This window comes from Haematobia irritans, chromosome 5, assembly GCF_050003625.1.
Source record: "Haematobia irritans isolate KBUSLIRL chromosome 5, ASM5000362v1, whole genome shotgun sequence".
Taxonomy (NCBI): domain Eukaryota; kingdom Metazoa; phylum Arthropoda; class Insecta; order Diptera; family Muscidae; genus Haematobia; species Haematobia irritans.
In genome coordinates this window covers 61,433,293-61,457,082 of record NC_134401.1, presented here as the reverse complement: position 1 = coordinate 61,457,082, position 23,790 = coordinate 61,433,293, and the positions used below count along the sequence as shown (strand labels likewise).

At 33.9% G+C, this 23,790-nt stretch overlaps 1 protein-coding gene across 1 annotated transcript in view; it reads right to left on the bottom strand.

The window, feature by feature from the left end:
• The window catches only part of ttv (exostosin glycosyltransferase 1 ttv), a 441,491-nt gene that overhangs the window by 9,237 nt on the left and 408,464 nt on the right, over window positions 1-23,790 (bottom strand). The window contains 6 exon segments of the mRNA XM_075312971.1: window positions 2,339-2,655; window positions 2,727-3,269; window positions 3,331-3,481; window positions 4,907-4,928; window positions 4,931-4,964; window positions 4,966-5,010. Coding sequence (XP_075169086.1) covers window positions 2,339-2,655; window positions 2,727-3,269; window positions 3,331-3,481; window positions 4,907-4,928; window positions 4,931-4,964; window positions 4,966-5,010 — 1,112 coding nt within the window.

Below are 23,790 nucleotides of genomic sequence, written 5' to 3'. Positions count from 1 at the left end.
GTTTTCAATTGATGCAAAACGGTTTCACTGGTTCAGTCATTGGAATTTGCTGAATACATAGAAATCATGCGAAAATAAATCAGGCAAATATGGTGATTGTGGAACAATATTTGTCTAACTTTTTGCAAAAAATATAACGAATACCTATTAAATATAGGCACCTTTGAACCCACAAGATTATTTGCTTCGGTTGAACCAACCTGTTGGTTTTAAAAACATTAGCCAACTACATAAGTTAATGTTTTCCAAGTCCACTAGTAATCTAAAGCTATATGCTCGTAAAATTATCTTACGCCTCCCACAAAAAAACTTACATAAGAGGAGTTCAATTAATTCCTTCTCCTTCGCACACCGAAAAAAGTGTACGGTTTTATAGGAAGAATAAACTACCACGCACGAAAATTGAACTAAATTTTACTCCACATTTTGGGATTTCCACAAAGCGTTGTTGAAACCAGGAAATTTTAATGCCCTGTTGAAATTTTTAACTGCAGTTCACGAAATTATATCATCTCAAAGAAGAAAAAAATTAACTAGAAGTAAAGAAGAAAATCATTGGCGCCAAATCATGACCATTTTAACCATACAGTAGTTCATTCTTACCATTTTTGGGGAATCGTACGAAAATTTTCATTTGTTTTAGTTGATATTGAACTTATGTGTATGGTCATTGAACTTTATACTCACGTTTAGTTCATAAAATTTTTGAGACATACTAAAAAAAGTAAGATTTCATTAAGCTGTGGAAAATTTAACTACAAGCAAATATTTTTTTCCAATAAAAATAAGCTAAAGTTAGTGTTAGTTTAACTACGGAAATTTTTTCTGGGCACCATGAAAAAGGTACTTGAAAGACTTGTGTCACTAATTGAAATGCAATCCACTTTGGAATTTGCAATTCCAATTTCTAATGATAAATTTAGTTTAGATTTGAGTGGTAGCCCGCTTTATTTCAGGCTCACTTTGACTATTCAGACCATTGTGATAGCACCATAACTAAAATACCTATTACGTATAGGCACTTCTAGTTTCAAACGACAGATGTTTCATTGATTACTTTTCCTCTGTATCATGAAAACTCATGTAGTAGTCATTATACTTCACGTCATTAGTTTCTGTAAATTCAGACAGCGACCCGTTATTCCAGATATCAGGAATATCTGACGTCTTGAAAATACTAGCATATCTAGTGTGCGGTGATGGGGCCATAATTGCTTGGTGTCGTTGCTTCCCTCGCAATTCTACCACCGGGCATAAGACGTAAGCGAATTTTATGGGCATATAGCTTTAGATTACTGGCGGACCTGAAAAACGTTAACTTAAGCAGTCTGTTAATGTTTTTGGAACAATCTGGTTGGTTCAACAAAAGAAAATAACAGTGGTTACAACTATAAGTGTCCATATGTAATAGGTACTTTTAATTAAATGTGGTCACAATGGACAGAATAGTCTAAATGAGCCTGAAACTTAATCGGGCTGCCACTTTAACCTAACCTAATCTAACCTACCATCGGGCAATCGGAATCATAACAGCCTTATCCCGCAGTATGAGCTTACAGATAAACAGGACTGTTTGCCCGGTCGGAACAAATTCCGAGAGATCCACACTTTGAAGAAAACTGTCAAGAAGACTATCCTCCTGTTTTGGGTTACGAATTCGCAATACGCAAAAGGTTCTCAATCTCTATATTCCGAACCACTAATACGAATTTTTTACAAAATGTTCCTACCGTTAAGGAATTTAATTTGTAACAATTTCATGTCTAAGGATGTATCGGTTGACAAGTTATTGGAAATTCAAAATTTTGCATTTAGCGAATTCGTAAACCAGAACAGGGGGTATGGCTTGTTGTAAAGTGTTCGGCTCGACTTTGCCTCGATAATCGTTTCTCCAGCAAAGAAAAGAAATTTCAACACCAAAGATTAAATTTCTTACATTTAGTTTTTTTTCAAAAAGGGTGAGTTCCAATGCTTTTTTGTCTTGACGAGCAAACCCGAAAAAAATAATTTTTTGAAGCATCTATGTGACATATGTATAGGATTTATTTCAATGTATATCCACATAAGAGTAAGTATAGGAATACACTCTCGGGGATTGGGGGATCCCGGGGGGATCAATACGAAATTAACTAATCGAATTAATTTTTCGTTGAAATTTTCTCAATTACATAAATGATTGTATTTAATAATTAATTGATCCAATAAGCCAATAAACAATAAAAAATATTTGTAATATATTTTTTACTGTGTAATGTTTTCTATCACCATACATTTCAAAAAGTAAAAGTACGTCTATGAAATTGGAAACAGATAAAGAAAAAATATCTGGTGGACTTACCCAAATACTGCGGCAAAGGTGTTGAGACAACTTTGACGCTGTATAAAATGATCAGGGTCATTCCAGGGCGATCGACCCGTCTCTCGATCCTTGTAACCTTTGCGTTGGGTTACTTTGATAGGGGCCTTTCGGGTAACATGCGATACCAGAAAGTTCATTAGGATGTCTTCGCAATTGGAAGATTGTTGTACAGTCTTCAAGAGTAGCAACGACAACCAGTTGGTGTATAAATAGTTGTAGTAGCGATGATAGAAAGCGGCACCAGTCAAAACAATGGAATAATAATTTGTCCACTTTGATGTATAACCCCACGCATTCTGGAAAAGGCAACAAAAGACCACAATTAGAAATTATACTGAAAGGAAATATATGCAGCAAGCACTCTTACCTTGGAATCATCCCAGAAATGGGCACGAGCCGGATAGCCAACAATGCGATCGGGAAAGTCACGCCACACCGTATAGGCAAAGTCCAGTTCGTCCGTATTGAGTATTGCATCTTCGTCCAATGATAGTACGGCATCAGTTTTTATTTCGTCATAAGGATAAAATCGTTGGGATATACTGGGGCGTTCATCGGTCGCTTCAGCGTCATTATCAGTCGGCGCATCGCTATCAGGTGAATGTGCAGGATTCTTATTCTTAGTGTTGTTGTCATCATTACCAGTTTGGTAGTGATTATTGTGATTTTTGTTGTGCTGGGATGCTGAACGACCGTTTAAGGCACCATCGTTTTCTAAATTTCTCCTCTCATCATCTGCTCCTACGGCTTCTCCTCGTCCTTTGAGTGCAGCTGCCGAGGCAGCGGCAGCTGACACAGATTTTGTTTGATATGAGCTGCCTAGTGATATCACATGGAATGGTATATGGTATGTGGGGGGCCAACGTTTCTTAGCCGGAATGGGGCGATCAGCCGCCCATAAAACAATAATCTGTAAGAATAAAAGCAATGGTAAATGCAAGAAAATTTAAGCGGCGTGGATGAAGACTTACCCTATCTACAAATTGACTTTTTGTTATAGTTTTGACTAGTTTGTATAGTGCATTATTAGGACCTAAGGGTGCTCCTATTTGAACATATATCACGGCTGTATAATTGTCTCTTGTTCTCAAGTTTATGTCGTCCAACAGAAATGGCATAAATCTGAAATGAAAATGTGAAGAAAAACGAAATACATTTGAGTTGAAAAGATTTGGTATGTAGCAAGAAGACAGTAACAAGAAATCCCATAAAGTATTCCAGCTAGTTGGTCGATTTAAAAGCAGGCGGCAATTATTCCTCTCTCTCCTTAGCCAGACAGCCAGGTGATGTTGCTTCAATGTAGGTCAATTACACAGTCACACAAGTCCTTAGGAAATCCAATATATTCTCTGAACATCTCCCTGTTAGTACGTTGGCGACCTATATGGCATTCACAGTGGGATTATGAGTGCAAAAATTGGTTGGGTGATCTATTCTACAAGATGTGTTAATCCACAATCTATTACTATAGGTTAGGTCAGGTAGCAGTCTGTTAGACGGTTCAGCTCATTTGGACTATAAAGCCTATCGTGGTATCATAGGTGATGAACTTCTCCTTTATCAATGAGTGTTTTTCAATTCTATGTTTAGCTCAAGTCCGAACGGCATTACGGCGAAACCACTTAGAAAAGCTTGGAACTGGGATTGAACTTATGGCCCTTTGTATGTAAGACGGGAATGTTGTCCACTGCTTCTAGATACATGGATCCACCGCTACATACACGGTAAGAATTCTCTTCGGTAATTTTACGAAGAATTCTTCTATATATATATATATATATATATATATATATATATATATATATATATATATATATATATATATATATATATATATATATATATATATATATATATATATATATATATATATATATATATATATATATATATATATATATATATATATATATATATATATATATATATATATATATATATATATATATATATATATATATATATATATATATATATATATATATATATATATATATATATATATATATTATATATATATATATATATATATATATATATATATTATATATATATATATTATATATATATATATATATATATATATATATATATATATATATATATATAATATATATATTATATATATATATATATATATATATATATATATATATATATATATATATATATATATATATATATATATATATATATATATATATATATATATATATATATATATATATATATATTATATATATATATATATATATATATATATATATATATATATATATATATATATATATATATATATATATATATATATATATATATATATATATATATATATATATAATATATATATATATAAAGAAAACATTCAGTATTAGATGGAGGAACAGGGCACAAATCGGCATTTTTCAACAAAAAATGTATTTTTTCCCTACATAGGTATGGTACTTAAAGGTCTCTACCCATTGTGCAATGCTTCAAATTTATCCTTTCAATCCATGTACCATGTCATCCATTGTCTGAAATATATAGGAATTCACAAGTACATACCTGGAGCTATCAGCGAAACGTTGAGCGTAAGCAAAGCACCTGGTGCTGTATTCCATACTTACGCTATTCCTTTCCGGGTAATATGGCAAACGTTCTCGTATGATCTGGAATGATAGAAACAAAAACGGATATTCAATAGCAGTTCAATGAAGGGCACTTTTAATATACACCAAAAGAATAACATCGAATCTCATACGTTCGGAAAAACTGTTGTATGGGAATTAATGTCGCTAGGTACGTTGTGAAGGAAACGAAAGTCCATATTCCATTATATACAATAGTTGTGGTCCTTTACTTTACTCGTAGTAAAAAGTAGTAGAAGAGAGAAATATTGAAAATCCTCTCAGAGTTCAAAATTTGTTAAATGTAAAGGAACGAAAATATAGTAAAAAATAGTAAAAATGCCAAATAAAAAACAAAAGAAGTATTGTGATTTGAATAAATATTTTTGTCAAATGGCAAATTTTTTTGCGGGAAACTTCGAAATCCTTATTGTAATGGAAGGAGCTTTGGTTTTTTACACTGTGTTATTAATAGTACTCCTTGTGCAAAATTTGAAATCAAAGTAAAACTCTGGCTTCTGGGCCATATAAGTACAGTAAATAGCGCATATTACCAGTATCTTATATGGGGAGGTTTGCCATTCCGTTTGTAACACATACAACTAACAATTTCCTGACTATAGAAAGTACACAGTCTCACACAAGTTTACATACCCCTGAGTTTTTACCTCTTAAGTAAACCTGTTTCTTGTTGTTGTTTATAACCCACACCAAAAAAATCTTCTTGAAAATTAACAAATACTTTGTTTTTCAAATTAATTTACTAAAACTAAAGTATATATATGTATATTTTTTTAAATTTTTTTATTTAAAGAAAATATAAATTTTTTAACCGTATGTAAACTTGTGTGAGTCTATGTATATATAGTCTTGATCAGGGAGAAATTATAAGACGATATAACGATGTCCGTCTGTCTGGCAATCTGTTGTATTCAGGCTACATTCTCCAATAATGAACCTATGGTGCTGAAAATTTGCTCAGACATGTATTTTGTCTACAAGCAGGCCAAGTTCGAAGATGGGCTACATCGGCCTAAGATTTGGTTTTATCCCCATATAAACCGACCCCCCAGCTGGGTCTTCAGCACATAGACATTAAAACTTTTATACGACTTCCATAAAATTCAAAACGTAGAGGTACTTTTGGTCCATTAATAGGTTTGCCAAATTTGGTGTGAGTCGGTCAATGTTTTGGTACTTTTTTCGGTGTTGGTTCGGTATTGTTTTGCAAATCCAAATTGTGGAGTCTACACGTTTAATCTAAAGCACAAAGGTACACATATTTTCCATCTAGGATACGTAGAAGTTTATAAAGAATGCAGTTAAGAAAATAACAACAATCGATCTTAAAACTTTCCTTCAAAATACTGACCCCCCTTTGTTCAAATTTTGCGAAAAAATAAATTGTAAGGCTCATATCTCGTAAATATTAGATATATTCGCACACACAGGCAATCTTTTAATGGAGGTTTATAATTCTATATAGCAAGGCAAAAATCATGAAAATCGGTTCATAATTGCGCGTTTGCCAAGTAAAACAAAATTTCATACATCCGAAGTGTCCAACTTCCAACGTCTATCGGACAGCCCGTGAACTCACTAGTGACCTAACAAAGAAAAACACTTTTTTTTGTCAAAATTCGTTTTTATTATTCAACATAGTTCCCTTCAAGAGCGATACAACGATTATAACGACCTTCCAATTTTTTGATATTTTGGTAGTACTCCTTCGGTTTTGCCTCGAAATAGGCCTCAGTTTCGGCGATCACCTCTTCATTGCAGCCAAATTTTTCCCCTACGAGCATCGTTTTGATCTGGAGAATACGGTGGGTGGGGAAGCAATTCGAGGCCCAATTCATGAATTTTTGGCATCGTTCTCAATGACTTGGTGCGTTGTCTTGGTGGAACAACACTTTTTTCTTCTTCATATGGGGCCGTTTTGCTGCGATTTCGACCTTCAAACGCTCCAATAACGCCATATAATAGTCACTGTTGATGGTTTTTCCCTTCTCAAGATAATCGATAAAAATTATTCCATGCGCATCCCAAAAAACAGAGGCCATTACTTTGCCAGCGGACTTTTGAGTCTTTCCACGCTTCTGAGACGGTTCATCGGTCGCTGTCCACTCAGCCGACTGTCGATTGGACTCAAGAGTGTAGTGATGGATCTATGGTTCATCCATTGTCACATATCGACGGAAAAACTCGGGTGTATTACGAGTTAACAGCTGCAAACACCGCTCAGAATCATCAACACGTTGTTGTTTTTGGTCAAATGTGAGCTCGCGCGGCACCCATTTTGGACAGAGCTTCCGCATATCCAAATATTGATGAATGATATGACAAACACGTTCCTTTGATATCTTTAAGGCCTCTGCTATCTCGATCAACTTCATTTTAGGTCATTCAAAATCATTTTGCGGATTTTTTTGATGTTTTCGTCGGCAACCACCTCTTTCGGGCGTCCACTGCGTTCACCGTTCTCCGTGCTCATTTCACCACGCTTGAATTTTGCATACCAATCAATTATTGTTGATTTCCCTGGGGCAGAGTCCGGAAACTCATGATCAAGCCAAGTTTTTGCTTCCACCGTATTTTTTCCCTTCAGAAAAAACACGAAATTCCCTTTTTTTCATTTTTTTCACAATAACAAAAGTTGCTTCACAAAAGACGCTCTATCTCACAAACTAATAGACTTACAGACGTCAAATTTTGACATGAATCATTTGAAGGTTGGTACTATATAAAAATAATATGCATTTAATACTAGCGACGCCATCTATGCGTCAGACCGGGGACTTATCAGCCAACCTGTTAATCCATTCAAAAGTTACAGAATTATTTCCAAAAAAGCGATTTGGAACTACTTTGGTTTGTAAAATTTATAAAGAAATAATTATTTTTGTCATGACATATATACTTTTACTCGAAAGAATTTGTCGAGTAACTTGAAGTAAAAAAAATTAAAAGAGACATGCATTTTGACATTGTTCTCTTAAAATTGTTTATTACTTTTACTATTTTATGGGGTTGAGGAACAGTTTCAAGTAGAAACAAGTAAAGAAAGTCGGGCGGGGCCGACTATATTATACTCTGCACCACTTTATATTATACCCTGCACTGTAGATCTAAATTTTCGATACCATATCACATCCTACAAATGTGTTGGGGGCTATATATAAAGGTTTGTCCCAAATACATATATTTAAATATCACTCGATCTGGACAGAATTTGATAGACTTCTACAAAATCTATAGACTCAAAATTTAAGTCGGCTAATGCACAAGGGTGGAACACAATGTTAGTAAAAAATATGGGAAACATTTAAATCTGAAGCAATTTTAAGGAATCTTCGCAAAAGTTTATTTATGATTTATCGCTCGCTATATATGTATTAGAAGTTTAGGAAAATTAGAGTCATTGTTACAACTTTTCGACTAAGCAGTGGCGATTTTACAAGGAAAATGTTGGTATTTTTACCATTTTTGTCGAAATCAGAAAAACATATATATATGGGAGCTATATCTAAATCTGCACCGATGTCAACCAAATTTGGCACGCATAGCTACAATGCTAATTCTACTCCCTGTGCAAAATTTCAACTAAATCGGAGCAAAAAATTAGCCTCTGTGGTCATATGAGTGTAAATAGGGCGAATGCCATATATGGGAGCTATTTCTAAATCTGAACCGATTTCAAGCAAATTTGCCACACTTGACTACACCACTAATTGTACTCCTAGGGGTAAAATCCAAATTGTGGTAAAACTCTGGCTTCTGGGACCGTATTAGTCCATATCGGGCGAAAGATATATATGGGAGCTATATCTAAATCTGAACCGATTTCAATAAAATTTGGAACACTTGACTATAGTACTAATTGTTCTTCTTGTACAAAATTTTAAGCAAATTAGGGTAAAACTCTGGCTTCTGGGGCCATATAAGTTCATATCGGCTGAAATATATATATGGGAGCTATATCTAAATCTGAACCGATTTCTTTCAAAATCAATAGGATTCTATTCTGAGCCGAACCACATACTTCTGCCAAATTTGAAGTCGATTGGACTAAAACTGCGACCTAGACTTTGATTACAAAAATGTGTTCACGGACAGACGTACATGGCTATATCGACTCAGGAGCCCACCCTGAGCATTTTTGCCAAAGACACCATGTGTCTATCACTTCTCCTTCTGGGTTTTGCAAACATATGCACTAACTTATAATACCCTGTTCCACAGTGTGGAGCAGGATATAAAAATTGAATTAAAAGAACTTCCTGGGTAGTTAAAATAAAGAACATCATTTGGAGTGCATCTTCTGGAAGTGCTTTTAAAGTTGTGTCTTTGGAAGAACTTCCAAATTTTTTTTGCTGGGGTATTACTATGTAAATAAATTCTATTGTTCCTCTAATGTAATAGAAATAATTCAATACTGTAGAAAGTTATGCTTTCCACCAATGAAGCCAACACTCTCACATAGTATAAGAGTAATGGGGATAGTCCTTCTTTGAATTTAACCTGATTGTTGATAAAACCCGAACATAAGTTTCATTTTTTATTTTTTATGTGTCTAAGCTGTGTAGCAATTACTTTGATATGAATCCCTTATTTCGATGTGTTAAAGTATCGAGCATCTAAATCTTAAATTCAAATTGTTGGTTAGTTGGAATAACAAGTCTGCAGCATAACAAAAAAAAACTGTTTCCTCATACTAGGTTGTTATTCAATTTAAAGTGGGTCTAGTGGCCAAAACTGAATTAATTCTCAATGCCCGCCACTTAAACAAATAGATTTCGCAATTCTCTTGATTACACAAAAAGCCTTTTTTTAAATCACGGTAAAATCCACTTAAGCGCTCTCTCTTGCCATATTGAGACTATTGCCTAATTCATTCACCCTGGAGAATATCTCGTTAGACGTCTAGCCACTAGCACTGTTCATATTTTCCAAATCGAAATTTTACAACCAGACCAAAGCATTATAAATTCCCAGCAAATCATTTTCAGTAGATAAAAACTAAATGAAATGAAACGAAATTTCACAAATCGAGGACCACCATCAGAATCTACCCAAGACTGAAGGATCTAAAACAAAAAGTATGAGAAGCGAAATTTGGTCCACGAAATAAACAGCATTAAATTATTGCTTAATGAAGGATTTAAGAGGCACTTTAAACCATAGCCATATGAATGGCTAGTAGCTTGAAAATTCCTTATTACTATTCAAGTACAATGCAAATAACAACAAAACATCCTCAACCAAAAAAAAAAAACAGAAAAAATAGATGAGAATGAAAGAATCCTAGAAAATGGAAGCAAATATGGGCAGGAACTAAAACTAAACTGATTCAACAAAATGGAACGGAATACAAAAATAAAATAGCAAATAGGAGAAATGAAATGGGGAAAAAACGACAATCTTAAATACAACAAACCCTAGTCCATGCATATTTCCCTGTAACAATTGGCTTATTTTGCTTAGTCGAATTGTTTGGCTTGGCAAAAGAAATGAATGGACGACTGCCACTCAACCCCACAGTATATCCTGGAACTTATTACTGGACGGACATGACAATATCAAATAAATGTTGGAGTCTTAAAGAATACCAAGAAACGAAGTAAATTAAAGTTGTAAACCATGTAAAACTTTAATCGGTTTTATTTAAAATTGAAGCCGTAGTACACTCAAAATTCTTTTATGGCAAACGAATTTTTATACCAGCAAATTTCGTTTGCCGTTTGAACTTCGATGTAGATAAATTCGTTTTATAGAAAAATTGATAATTATTCAGATAAAAGGGCTTATATATTTTATAGGAAGTGAAAACAATCCACCCTGCAAACATAAAAAAATAAAATGTTTTGAAAACGAATGTATCTTTTGCCAGCCGAACCGTGAACCGTGGAATATTCGTTTTGCAAGCAAGCACATTATTCACAGCGTTATGTAGCTTTTATAGTAATTGAAGCATAAATATCGCCGTACCGTTTAACAGTTTTATCTTTAGACCAGTAATGCCTACAGAAGCAGATTCAAAAGAACTTCATTTATACATATCAAAAGTCTTTAGTTGCTCCATTTCTTACAAAGGATCTACAAAATAAAATTATTATAAGCGGTAATCATTAACTATTTTATAATGGACAAAGGAAGCTACTAGTCCCTACACCTGAATTTTTATTTGCATTGTTCAAACATACTATGTTTCATCCTAGGCATATATGTATATTTTTAAGACGCCAATTGGTTATTTCCATTTATATATTTTGTGTTTAATTTGATTCTAAACTAGAGGTGTGCACGTGGGTAATAGTTTACTCACGCTTACGCATACTCACGACGGAAAATCTTACTCACACTCACGCACAATATTGTTTGGTAGGACTCACGCTCACGCACTCTCACGTAAAGAAATTTTGTACTCACGCACACTCACGCACGAAAATGTCGTGACTCACAAAAAATACCGTGACTCACGAAAAATATAGTGACTCACGAAAAATGCCGTGTCTGAAAATGCGACGTGTCTGAAATCATGAGTATATTCAAATCGAGAGCGTTATTACACTATTAACATCCCAGGTATCACTAAAATTGTAAATGAGTTTAACTCTTAAGCGTTTTATGTTGGTGAGCAGGATTATTTTCGTGAGCGTAATTCTTTACTCACGCATATTCACGAAGATATTATTTTCGTGACTCACGCTCACGCACGAAATTTTGGTTTATTAATCACGCTCACCCGTGAGGAGCGTAATTCTTTACACACGCATGCTCACAAAGATATTATTTTCGTGACTCACGCTCACGCACGAAATTTTGGTTTATTAATCACGCTCACCCGTGAGTCACGAACATTTTCGTGAGTCACGACAATTTCGTGTCACGTACACACCTCTATTCTAAACCGCTATCATCGGTTTTCGATATACCAATTTTATGGTAATTAACATATGATGATTTACAAGTTCTTTGCGTGATTCTGATACATTTTCACTTAAACTGGAAACTCTTATATTTTTAGTCCCTCTTCTTTTCATTGGGGCGTATAGCTTTAGATTACTTCCGCCAGTAATCTAAATCTATACGCCCCTAAAATTCGCTTACGCCTTATACGAAATGCAGGACACTCACACAAGAGGCGTTTAATTGATTCCTTTTCCTCCGCATCTTGACAGCTCATACAGTAGTCATTATACTTCGCGCCAATAATTCGCCACCTCTCTTATTGCTAATATTTCAGTCTGAAAAACACTACAGTGATTAGGTAATTTTTTTCGCTATTCGAAGTTCCAGATCTTTAGAATATACTCCGAATCGGTGTAGAAATCTATATATTATTACCTGAGGTCTGTGTGCACCACGCCTCACTGTTGGGAATTATTTCAAACTTTTTATCGAAAAGTGGTTTCGCCAGAGTGTAATCCACTACGTTTGGCACATCTGGTATTATTTTGAGGACCGAACTGTGACCGTACCTTATTTCCGACCACAGCGATAGCAAGCGCAACCCCACAGACGTTGTTGCAGCTGACTGTATGGCCAAAATTTCTAAAGACAATAGATGCAGCATGACATTAAGGGAATTTGTTCCTGTCTTACTGAATGCACCTGAGACACACAAGTACGCCATACGCTGAACTTTATTTAAACTTGTCGGCTGCTGAAGTGCCGGCCACCACTGCCTTGTATAGCCAATGCACAATTAGCGGTTTCAGTCCCAACTTTTTTCCTATTGCCGTTTTGCACGAGTACAAAGCTATCATGGCTTTTCTCGCTCTTTCTGGAATTTCAATACCCTCTTAAAGATATGGGCTGTGGAATTTTGCGATCTTTGCAGTACATGACTAGTTCTGTCTTTGCTGAATTTACCCCAACACCATTCTCTTTTGCCCATTTTCCAGTCATCCGGAGGGCTCTTTGTATGATATCTCTAATTGTGGATGGGAATTTTCCCGTGACTGCTTTCGACTAGGGAAACCAGAAGGTAGTTTATAGCAGCATTCCAAACAAGAGGTGATAGAACTCTTCCTTGGGGAGTGCCTCTGTTCACATACCTTTGTATCTTTGCTTGTCCTAGTGTGGCTGAAATACGTCGTTTCGTTAGAAGTTGGTTTAACAGTCTAAGTATTCCTTGTTCAACATTCAGAGTTGTCAATCCATTTAATATCGAGCTCGTATGGACGTTGTTGAATGCCCCTTCGATGCTTAGAAAAGCCACAGTTGTATATTCAATAAAACTGACTAGTTCAAGCAATGTGGTCTCAGTATCGCCCAGCAAAAAAATTTGGAAGTTCTTCTCAAGGCACAACTTTAAAATAACTTCCAAAAATGCTCTCCCAAAGATGTTCTTTATGTTAACTGCACAGGAAGTTCATTTGAGTCAATTTCATTATAACTCGCTTTTTCCATATTTTTAATGGAATTTTTTTTTAATCCAAATAGGTTAAAAACCGATTAAGAATTAATAAAATAGTACAAATTATTAAAATTTAGCCGAAAAAAATGCTAAGTCCTTTGTAGAAAAATTTCGAATTTTTGAAAATATTTGATCACTAAAGTTCCTGCAAGCTCATGCTGCGTGAGAAGGCTGTTATGATGGCAAATGTTCGATGGGAGAATTGCAAGGGCTATAACGACACCAAACAAATATGGCCCCATTTAAACTTAAACCGTACACTAGATATGCTAGTGTTCTCGAGACGCCAGATATCACTCCTGATATCTGCTATAACGGGTCGCTGCCTGATGGGCGATTTTGCAAAAACTATTGGTGCGAAGTATAATGACTATTGTATGAGCTGTCATGATGCGGAGGAAAAGGAATCAATAAAACACCTCTTGTGTGAGTGTCCTGCATTTTGTGTAAGGCGTAAGCAAATTTTAGGGGCATATAGCTTCAGATTACTAGCGGACCTGGAAAACGTTAACTTAAGCAGTCTGCTAATGTTTTTGGAACAATCTGGTTGGTTCAACAGAAGAAAATAATCGAGAAGGTTCAACGGTTAAAACTAGAAGTGCCCATATGTAATAGGTACTTTTAGTTAATGTGGTATCACAATGGACTGAATAGTCTAAGTGAGCCTGAATCTTAATCGGGCTGCCACTTTAACCTAACCTAACCTAACCATCACTAAAGTTCCAGACAAGCGTTATAATGCATTAAAAATCATAAACGATTTTAAAAATTATTTATTTGTCAAAATATCACAAAATTTCTTAATTCACGTCCAAAACACTGAATTCGCCTCACACCTTAAGAAGTGATGCATATTCAGTGCAGCGGCTGTTGAAATGGCGGACTTCCGTCCTATAACAAGCCCATGTTAAATTCATCGCTTCTGCGTCAATTTTGCACCACTTCCGGATCCAAAAAGAACATTTTCATTACTTTTTTGGCGACGATTTTTGTGTTAGGTACTCAAATTAACAAAACATTTTCTTCATATTTGGTCCAATTTTGTTTGTATAACATCTCAAGAATGTGGGGCTTCACTCCACTGTAACTCTTGTTTGCTTTCCTTTATAAAATATTACAAAAATATAAAGATATTACCTGCTAGCTATGAAACAAGATAAAATCGTTTCTTGGCTTTAAGATTATTTTCTTGGCTTTAAGATTATTGGATATTAAAAAAAAAAAAATAAAAAAATAGATATTCGCCAAAGTTAAAATGTATAGCGGGATTCCTGACATGTGTAGCTTATACTGTGCTGTATGAAAATTGTTTTTGAGATACCAAAAATGCACATTTCCTGCATGAGCCATAGACAGACGAAGAAAAAATGGTTACACGATTATTATTTCTCCCATTTAGCAGGGCAGCAGGAAAGTTCAGTAGATTGCTGGACGCCAACAATACACCATCACACATGGATGGTGAGGGTATTGGATCGAATAAAATGGATTTGATTGGATGAATCCCAGTTTTGGATTTGTTTATCTTTTTACTCTGATATATCGAAATCATTGATGAATTGATGGTAGATTGCTGGACTGTACGATACGATAGCAAATGCCAGGATAATGTACGTATAAAAGGATATATGGGATATGGAGCTTACAACAAGGATAAACAAGAAGCAAATATGCAATATTTCAGGGCGTTCCATTTAAATTTTTGTTAAAAACAAACCATCAAATTGTATGGATAGAGCTTAACCCACATTGCAGTTGAGGAAAATAATAGAAGTTCATGTTAAGACCATAACCAAGAGGGGATAAATGGGAAAACATAAAACAAAATAAAATCATTTTTGATAAAACCATTCTTCATGTCGAATACAACATGAAATCAATTTGCCCAAAACTAAGAAATCGATCAATTCTAATTGTGAGTAAGACATGCAAGAATATTAATTGCTACATACACACAAAAAAAAAATTCTTATTCAATCACGAAATTAATTGATCAAATTAATTTTTTAATTGAAATGCCTTCAGTCACAGAAATGATAGTATCAAGTAAAAAATTAATTGGAGATCAATTAAAAAATTAATTGATCCAATTAAAAAATTAATTGATACTATTCATTTTTGTGATTGATTTTTGTATCAATTAACAAATTTTTTGAATCAATTAAATTTTTAATTGAATATTTTTTAAAACTCAATTAAAATTTTAATTGGAAAATTTTTGGTGAAAATTTTTTCTGTGTACGGTTGTTTATTTCGTGTCGTATCTGCATAATAAAAAATTGTAACAATTTTAATTATTGACGTAAATAGAAACTTTTTTTACAAATAATAGTGGTGGCTATTTTACAAGGAAAATACGGATATTTTTTGTCATTTTTGCCCAAATCGGAATAACATATATATGGGAGCTAAATCTGAACCGATTTCAACCAAACTTTGCATGCATAGTTACAATGTTTTACTCCCTGTGCAAAGTTTCAAGTAAATCGGAGTGCAATTTTGGCCTCTGTGGTCACTTTATGACGCTATCAGTTGTACTCTTTGCGCAAATCAAGGAAAATCTCTGGCTTGTGGAGCCTTGTAAGTACACAGAGAAAAAATTTACGAAAATTTTTCCAATTAAAATCTTAATTGAGTTTTAAAAAATATTCAATTAAAAATTTAATTGATTCAACAAATTTTTTAATTGCAATAAAAATCAATCACACAAATTAATAGTATCAATTAAGTTTTTAATTGGATCAATTAATTTTTTAATTGACTGTCAATTAATTTTTTAATTGATACCACCATTTCTGTGATTGAAGACATTTCAATTAAAAATTAATTGGATCAATTAATTTCGTGATTGAATCAGAAAAATATTTTTTGTGTGTCTATATTGGGCAAAACGTATATATGAGAGCTATCTGAACCGATTTCTTCCAAAATCAACATGGTTCTATTCTGATCCAAAATAGATAATTGTGCTAAATTTGAAGTTGGTTGGACCAAAGCTGCGACCTAGACTTTTATTACAAAAATGTGTTCACAGACGGATGTGCATATACTGAAAAAATATTAACGTGATTTTAAAGATTACGCAACCTAAATTTTAGGATGCGCAATTTACAAAATGGTAAGGATAATTTTTTTTAATAATGAAATTTTAATTAAAATAAGTTTATAATCTTAGCTTGAAAAATTTTTTTCATTAAATTTGGGACACAAATTTTGGGAATTTGTTCCGTTAAAGCGCACAAAATCGCAAATTCTCCTTAAAGTAAACATATATTAATTTAAAAAATTCGTGTAGATGGAAATACAAATTGAAGTGTAGATTGCTGAAATTATTCCAAATTGTAATTTACTATTTGGGCCCTAAAAAATGATATGAAACATATTCATGTAAGAAGTCAAATCGCGTAGTGGGTCCAAAATTGAATCTTTACTAACTTTCTAGACAATACATTGGCAGGGTTCTTAATAAGAATAAGTGTGGCCACTTCTTCGTTAGAAGATAATCTTTGAAATTAATTTCAATTTCACCCACGTATGGTACAAATCTAATGGCATTAATTTTCACGCCTAAATTGTGGGTAATAAAACGGGCGAAACTACAACAGCTCCACGAATCAAATTTTTCCATTTTTATCTCAGAAGGACATAATGTGGTGTTACGACATAAAAAAAATAAATCGTACAATTAACGAAAAATGCTTTCAAGGAAGTTTAGTTTGCTACCACAGCTGACATAGTAATTTCCATGTTGGCCCTAAAGATGATATCGTAAAATTCATATTTTTCCTAGAGATTCATTTTGGGCGACAACTCCCACCTCATCATATTAGAGAGCAGATGTTTGTTTCCTGGCCTTTTTTGCGCGTAGCACGCAGGCAGTGGCTTAGTAAGTTGAGCAACATCCGTTCATTACCATCCTTGACTTGTCCTTTCTGCCAGTCTGCTGTATCGTGCTTGGAATTGCTTTTGCCATTGCCACGACAGATGGTTGTGCCGGTATCTTGGCGGGGATGTGACGCTTAGCAGGAATTGTCGCTGTTTATCGCCCAAGTTTTTGACTTTTACGAATTTCCGACAGATTCGCTGTTTTAGATTATGCCACAGAATTTACCAGCTTCCCTTGTCATTGCAACACACGACCAAAAACCAACCACGCTTGCATCCGCACGACATCAAGAACGCAATTTGCCATTAAATTCGTGTTCTAAGACAAGGACTTGTGGAGCTCCTGTTATTTTAATTTGTTTGAGACAAAATGTGCTAGAATGCCATGTAGTGGTCGTATTCCCATTGCATGGACGGACTATTCAATGGTGGTTGCATATACGAGGAACAGTCGAAAAATCATCTAGGAAACCAACAATTGAAGCGCAGGACTTCTACTGCTACTACTACTGGGGGGAATGATGATGCTGACGCATGTATTAATGTTGATGATGCATCCTCCCTCTTCTGTAATGCCAAGTTGAACTTTTGACATTGAAGATTTTGTGATTTTTCATTTACCTCTTCGAATTTTGTCACAAGCAGAGGACTAAGGTGTGAATAAATTTGATCCTTTAGAGAAAGGCTGATACTCCCGTTCATGAGATATTTGTAAATGGTATTTGGAATTTGATTGGTATTTGATTCTTCATATTTTATAAATACATTGAACTTATTTATAGGTCATTGAAATCATACAATTTTGTTTACATACTTGGAATAGAGAAAATGTCTTTCGGTTGGGGAACATTAAAACAAAACAAGTATATACGGCCGTAAGTTCGGCCAGGCCGAAGCTTATGTACCCTCCATCATGGATTTCGTAGAAACTTCTTCTAAACACTGCCATCCACAATCGAATTACTTAAGTTGCGGTAACGCTTGCCGATGGCAAGGTATCTTAAAACCTCCTAACACCATCTTCTAAATTGTATGTAAGTCCATACGTGGTATATATTAAATCAAAAAGATCGATCCAATACGTATATAATTCAGTTTGACAAAGTAGACATAAAATTTTGACAAAATTTTCTACAGAAATAAATTTTCTCTAGAAATAAAATTTGGACAAAATTTTCTATAGAAATAAAATTTTGACAAAATTTTCTATATAAATACAATTTTGGTAGATATGGACCAATTTTTGTGCGATTGGAACAATTGTTGTATGGTTGTTAGCGACCATATACTAACACCACGTTCCTAATTTTAACCGGATCGGATGAATTTTGCTCCTCCAAGAGGCTCCGTAGGTCAAATCTTGAGAACGTATTATATGGGGGCTATATATAATTATGGACCGATATGGACCAATTCTGGCACGGTTGTTAAAGATCATATACTAACACCATGTTCAAAATTACAACCGGATTGGATGAAATTCTCTTGGAGTCTTCGCAAGCCAAATCTGGGGATCGGCTTATATGGGGGCTATATATAATTATGAACCGATGTGGACCAATTTTTGCATGGTTATTAGAGACCATATAACAATATCATGTACCAAATTTCAGCCGGATCGGATGCAATTTGCTTCTCTTTGAGGCTCCACAAGCCAAATCTGGGGATCGGTTTATATGGGGGCTATATATAATTATGGACCGATGTGGACCAATTTTTGCATGGTTGTTAGAGACCATATACCAACATCATGTACCAAATTTCAGCGGGATCGGATGAAATTTGCTTCTCTTTGAGGCTCCGCAAGCCAAATCTGGGGATCGGTTTATATGGGGACTAGATATAATTATGGACCGATGTGGACCAATTTTTGCATGATTGTTAGAGACCATCTACCAACACCATGTATCAAATTTCAGCCGGATCGGATGAAATATGCTTCTCTTAGAGGCTCCACAAGCCAAATCTGGGGATCGGTTTATATGGGGGCTATATATAATTATGGACCGATGTGGACCAATTTTTGCATGATTGTTAGAGACCATCTACCAACACCATGTACCAAATTTCAGCCGGATCGGATGAAATATGCTTCTCTTAGAGGCTCCACAAGCCAAATCTGGGGATCGGTTTATATGGGGGCTATATATAATTATGGACCGATGTGGACCAATTTTTGCATGGTTGTTAGAGACCATATACCAACACCATATACCAAATTTCAGCCAGATCGGATGAAATATGCTTCTGTTAGAGGCTCCACAAGCCAAATCTGAGGGTCCCTTTATATGGGGGCTATACGTAAAAGTGGACCGATATGGCCCATTTTCAATACCATCCGACCTACATCGATAACAACTACTTGTACCAAGTTTCAAGTCGATAGCTTGTTTCGTTCGGAAGTTAGCGTGATTTCAACAGACGGACGGACGGACGGACATGCTTAGATCGACTCAGAATTTCACCACGACCCAGAATATATATACTTTATGGGGTCTTAGAGCAATATTTTGATGTGTTACAAACGGAATGACAAAGTTAATATACCCCCATCCTATGATGGAGGGTATAAAAAAAAAAAACTAAAATAAAATAAATTAGAAGCCGGCAAGGCTTGATCTTTAACAATGTGTGGTAACAACAGTTACCCCTCGTGCCAAAAAAAAAATCTAATAAAATTTGAAGATTACCACAAATTATCACAAATCTACCACACAAATAATTCTATAGAAATTTTTGTCAAAACTTTATTCCTGTAGAAAATTTTGTCAACATTTTTTTTCTATAGAAAATTTTGTCAAAATTGTATTTCTATAGATTTTTTTTTAAATATTATTTCTATAAAAATGATTACTAATTCAGTAAGGGTGGTTTAGGGTATGATATAGTCGGCCCCGCCCGACTTTCTACTATACTTACTTGTTTTTATATATTGTAGGGAAAATTGTTTGGGAATGTATGGGAAAGTAGGGAATTTTTTTTGTCCTTGTAGGGTAAACCGAATATTTCCCTGGCAACACTGACTATGAGCTATAGTCAGATTGGGACAAAGCCTCCATAAACATGTACCCCTTCATTTTCTTAAATATGCAACTGCGGTTTATCTCCCAGACCTATATCAATGTTACCCCACAAATGCTTATGATTACTAATTCAGTAAGGGTGGTTTAGGGTATGATATAGTCGGCCCCGCCCGACTTTCTACTATACTTACTTGTTTTTATATAATAACAAAAGGTACGAAAAAGTGTGGTAGGATGTTACGAAACCAAGTGGGACAACCAGCCTGAAATTTATTTATTTTTTTAAGATCGAAATATTTCCATAAAAACAACGATGAGGAACAAATTTCGTTAAAAGAACGTAACAATTCGTATTTTAATGAAAAGTTTCCTTAATTGTAAAAGCAGAAAAAAAAGTTTGGTTCCTCACACCCAGAAAAAAGTGACCCCTTCTTTAAGTTAAAATGAACTCATTGTGAAGAAAGTTGAACTTCGTATAGCGCCAAAGACATTTTTATTTGTTTGAACGATGTGATTTTAGTAGAAATTAGGAATAATGCATTCCATATATTAGTTAACATTTTCCTATATTTATATACCACTATACTACAGAATGAAAAAATTTAACTAATTTGAATTCATATATGGAATGATTTTATTGAAATTTTTTCATTCATTTCGACAAATCTTACACATTTGTGGTAAAACTTTTACTTCATAATTAGAACTGCTTACCTTCGTTTTTAAATACAATTTTATTTATTTCTATAAGCAACTTTATCTTCAATAAAAGACATGTTTTATTAATATATTGAATATATTTATTAAGAATCAACAGCATCGAATCTCTTTGAAATATTAGTTTATTATTCCACTATTTCCAATTTCCGTGTGATATTATCAACTGTAAAACGCACTTTTTCTTCTTCTTGTACTTTTCACTTTTAATAAGTTGCTGCCTAACGATTTTGTCCTCCTTTTACAATTTCAATACCTACAAATATAAAAAAATCATAAAAAATTTTTGTTGCAAAAGGTTAGCGTCACTGAATATTACCTGTTAATTGAAGATTCCAAAATGAAGACAAATGAAAGGGTTGTTATTCTGCTGGTGTTTTCTTTTTTTATACACTATCACGAATATTGATAGATTTATTTAAAAAAACGAAAATTTTTCTCACTAATTTAAAATAACAAATATTTTATATATTTTATTTGTTATTTATTATATTATTTTACCATATTATTTTTTAACAATCTCTCCGTATACCAAAACAACGCGATTCCAACTAAAAAAACAACCGACGCGCAAATATATCGATTACACCCACGCGCAAACACATCGATTACGATGACAGGTATCGATTACAGGTAAACAATAGAAATTTAGGAAAATTTCCTATATTCTAACAAGTGTGTTGCCTTAAGTTTTGAAAGGATTGCATACTTCTTAGTACGAATGAACTAAAATATTTTTCTATGCCAAGTGTTGTTCGTATGTATGAAAAACTTCCTATTATAAAGGAAGTCGCAATTATCATTTTATAAGAAATTTTACTAATTTTGAGGAAACTTGGTTTTAGTTCGGTTTTTTGTTTATTTTTACGAATGCTTTGTTATCGGTGAATAAAATTTTCTTTTTCAGTAGTAAATTCTTATACCCAGCGAAGAAAATAGGATGAGTAAAATTCCATGCCTTATTCTAGTTAATGAACTATTCCTAACTGCTTACAGTTTAGGATTTTTTTACTGAAACGAGTAAATTTTATTATTTTTCACAAAAATTTACCTTAATGGAAATAAAATGGATAAACTATATTGATGAACATTTTTTCCTTTAGTTTCGAAGGCACTTTTTTCTGGGTGCAGATTTTGATCTTCTCTTAAGAATTTTTGTATTAATTCCCAGCCAAAGATGCAGCTTCTTTCAAATAAATACATTTTGTAGGGACCTGTCTAGCTTTCACCCTCAATAAAATTAAAATTAGGCTATAGATGTCATTTGAATTCTCTTTCAGTGATATATAATTAAACCAAAGTAAAACCTATTTTCTTAATTCTAAAAGAACTTTAAACCAAAGATGAGATATCCTTTTTTACCTTAAATCTAATGATTCAATATATCAGATAATCTAAAGACGATTTCTTTAAATGAAAAACGTGTTTCGCTACTTTAAAGAAAAAATGCTCACGACTTTAACAGAGGGACGCAAATTTTTAAAGTAAGGACTTTGTACTCTATGTTAATACGGTACATTCTAGAGATGAGTATTGTTCATTTTGTTTTTAAATGCCAAACTTCTTTTATGAAGAATGGTATCATTTCGCTATTCTATGCACTTTGTTGTATAAACATCTTCATTAAATTTAATTAATGTAAAATACATAGAAGGAATTTTCATTGAAATTTTGTGGTATTTTGTGTATTTCGTATAATTGAGAACAGAGAATTTCATTGGCCGAAGTTTAAATAGCACCGTTCATTGGAATGTGAAACATTAGCATTCTAATAGAAATTGAAAATTATTCAATTGAAGCCATTTAAAAAAAATTAAAGTGAATACCCCCACTCTGCAAACAATTGAACAAGATTTCAGAATTTCCATCTTCATGAAACTGAACAACAAATCAATTGTAATGAAAATTCCAGCCAGTTCTGCATCAATTCGTGGTATTCTGGGTTGTTCAAACACCCACACTGATACTTTGAATTCCAGTTCCACAATCACAATTGCAATACCAAAGCAATGGAATCGGTATTAAAATCCAAATTATTTTACCTTTGGGCTATCCAATGAACTTTTCAATCTCGCTTTGTATGACTGTGAATAGAGTTTCTGGCACCGTTGCCCAGGACATTGAACGCCTGCCTGTTCTAATTCACACTTCATTCTTTTCGTTTGACATAACAACCGGCTTGTATTTGTCATTGGCACTCCTGACACGAATACTGTTAAATGGTCGTTTAAATTCAGTTTTTCATTTCTATTAAAATTGCACAAAACAAGGACTCTGTGATATTTTTTGTTTGCTTAAAATACACTGAAAATAAAATCCCTAAAAACTGTAGCATTGGAGAAATGATTACTCATGATATAGGATTAAAATGTTAACTTGCACTTACGCGAACTGGCAATATATCATCGACAACTCTCCAAACTGTGTAGCACACAAGTTACTAGTTATGTTTTGGAAGAATTTGGGCAATGTATGTCAAAATTGGGTGTGCATCTATAGATAGAATATTGGTTTTGAGCCTGTGACAATACATGAACCGATAGACGGACATCGGCAAATCAAGTCAGGATTAGGTTCTAAGACAATTGATATACTTAAAACTTAACGCTAAATTTAACTTATTTTTATTGCAAAAACAATTATTTGTTTGCAGTTAAATTTTATTATATTTTTCGAAATTTTCTACAGCCCAATAAAATTTTTGTTTGTTTATGTATGTCTCAAACATTTTATGAACTAAACGTGGGTATAAAGTTCAATGACCGTACACATAAG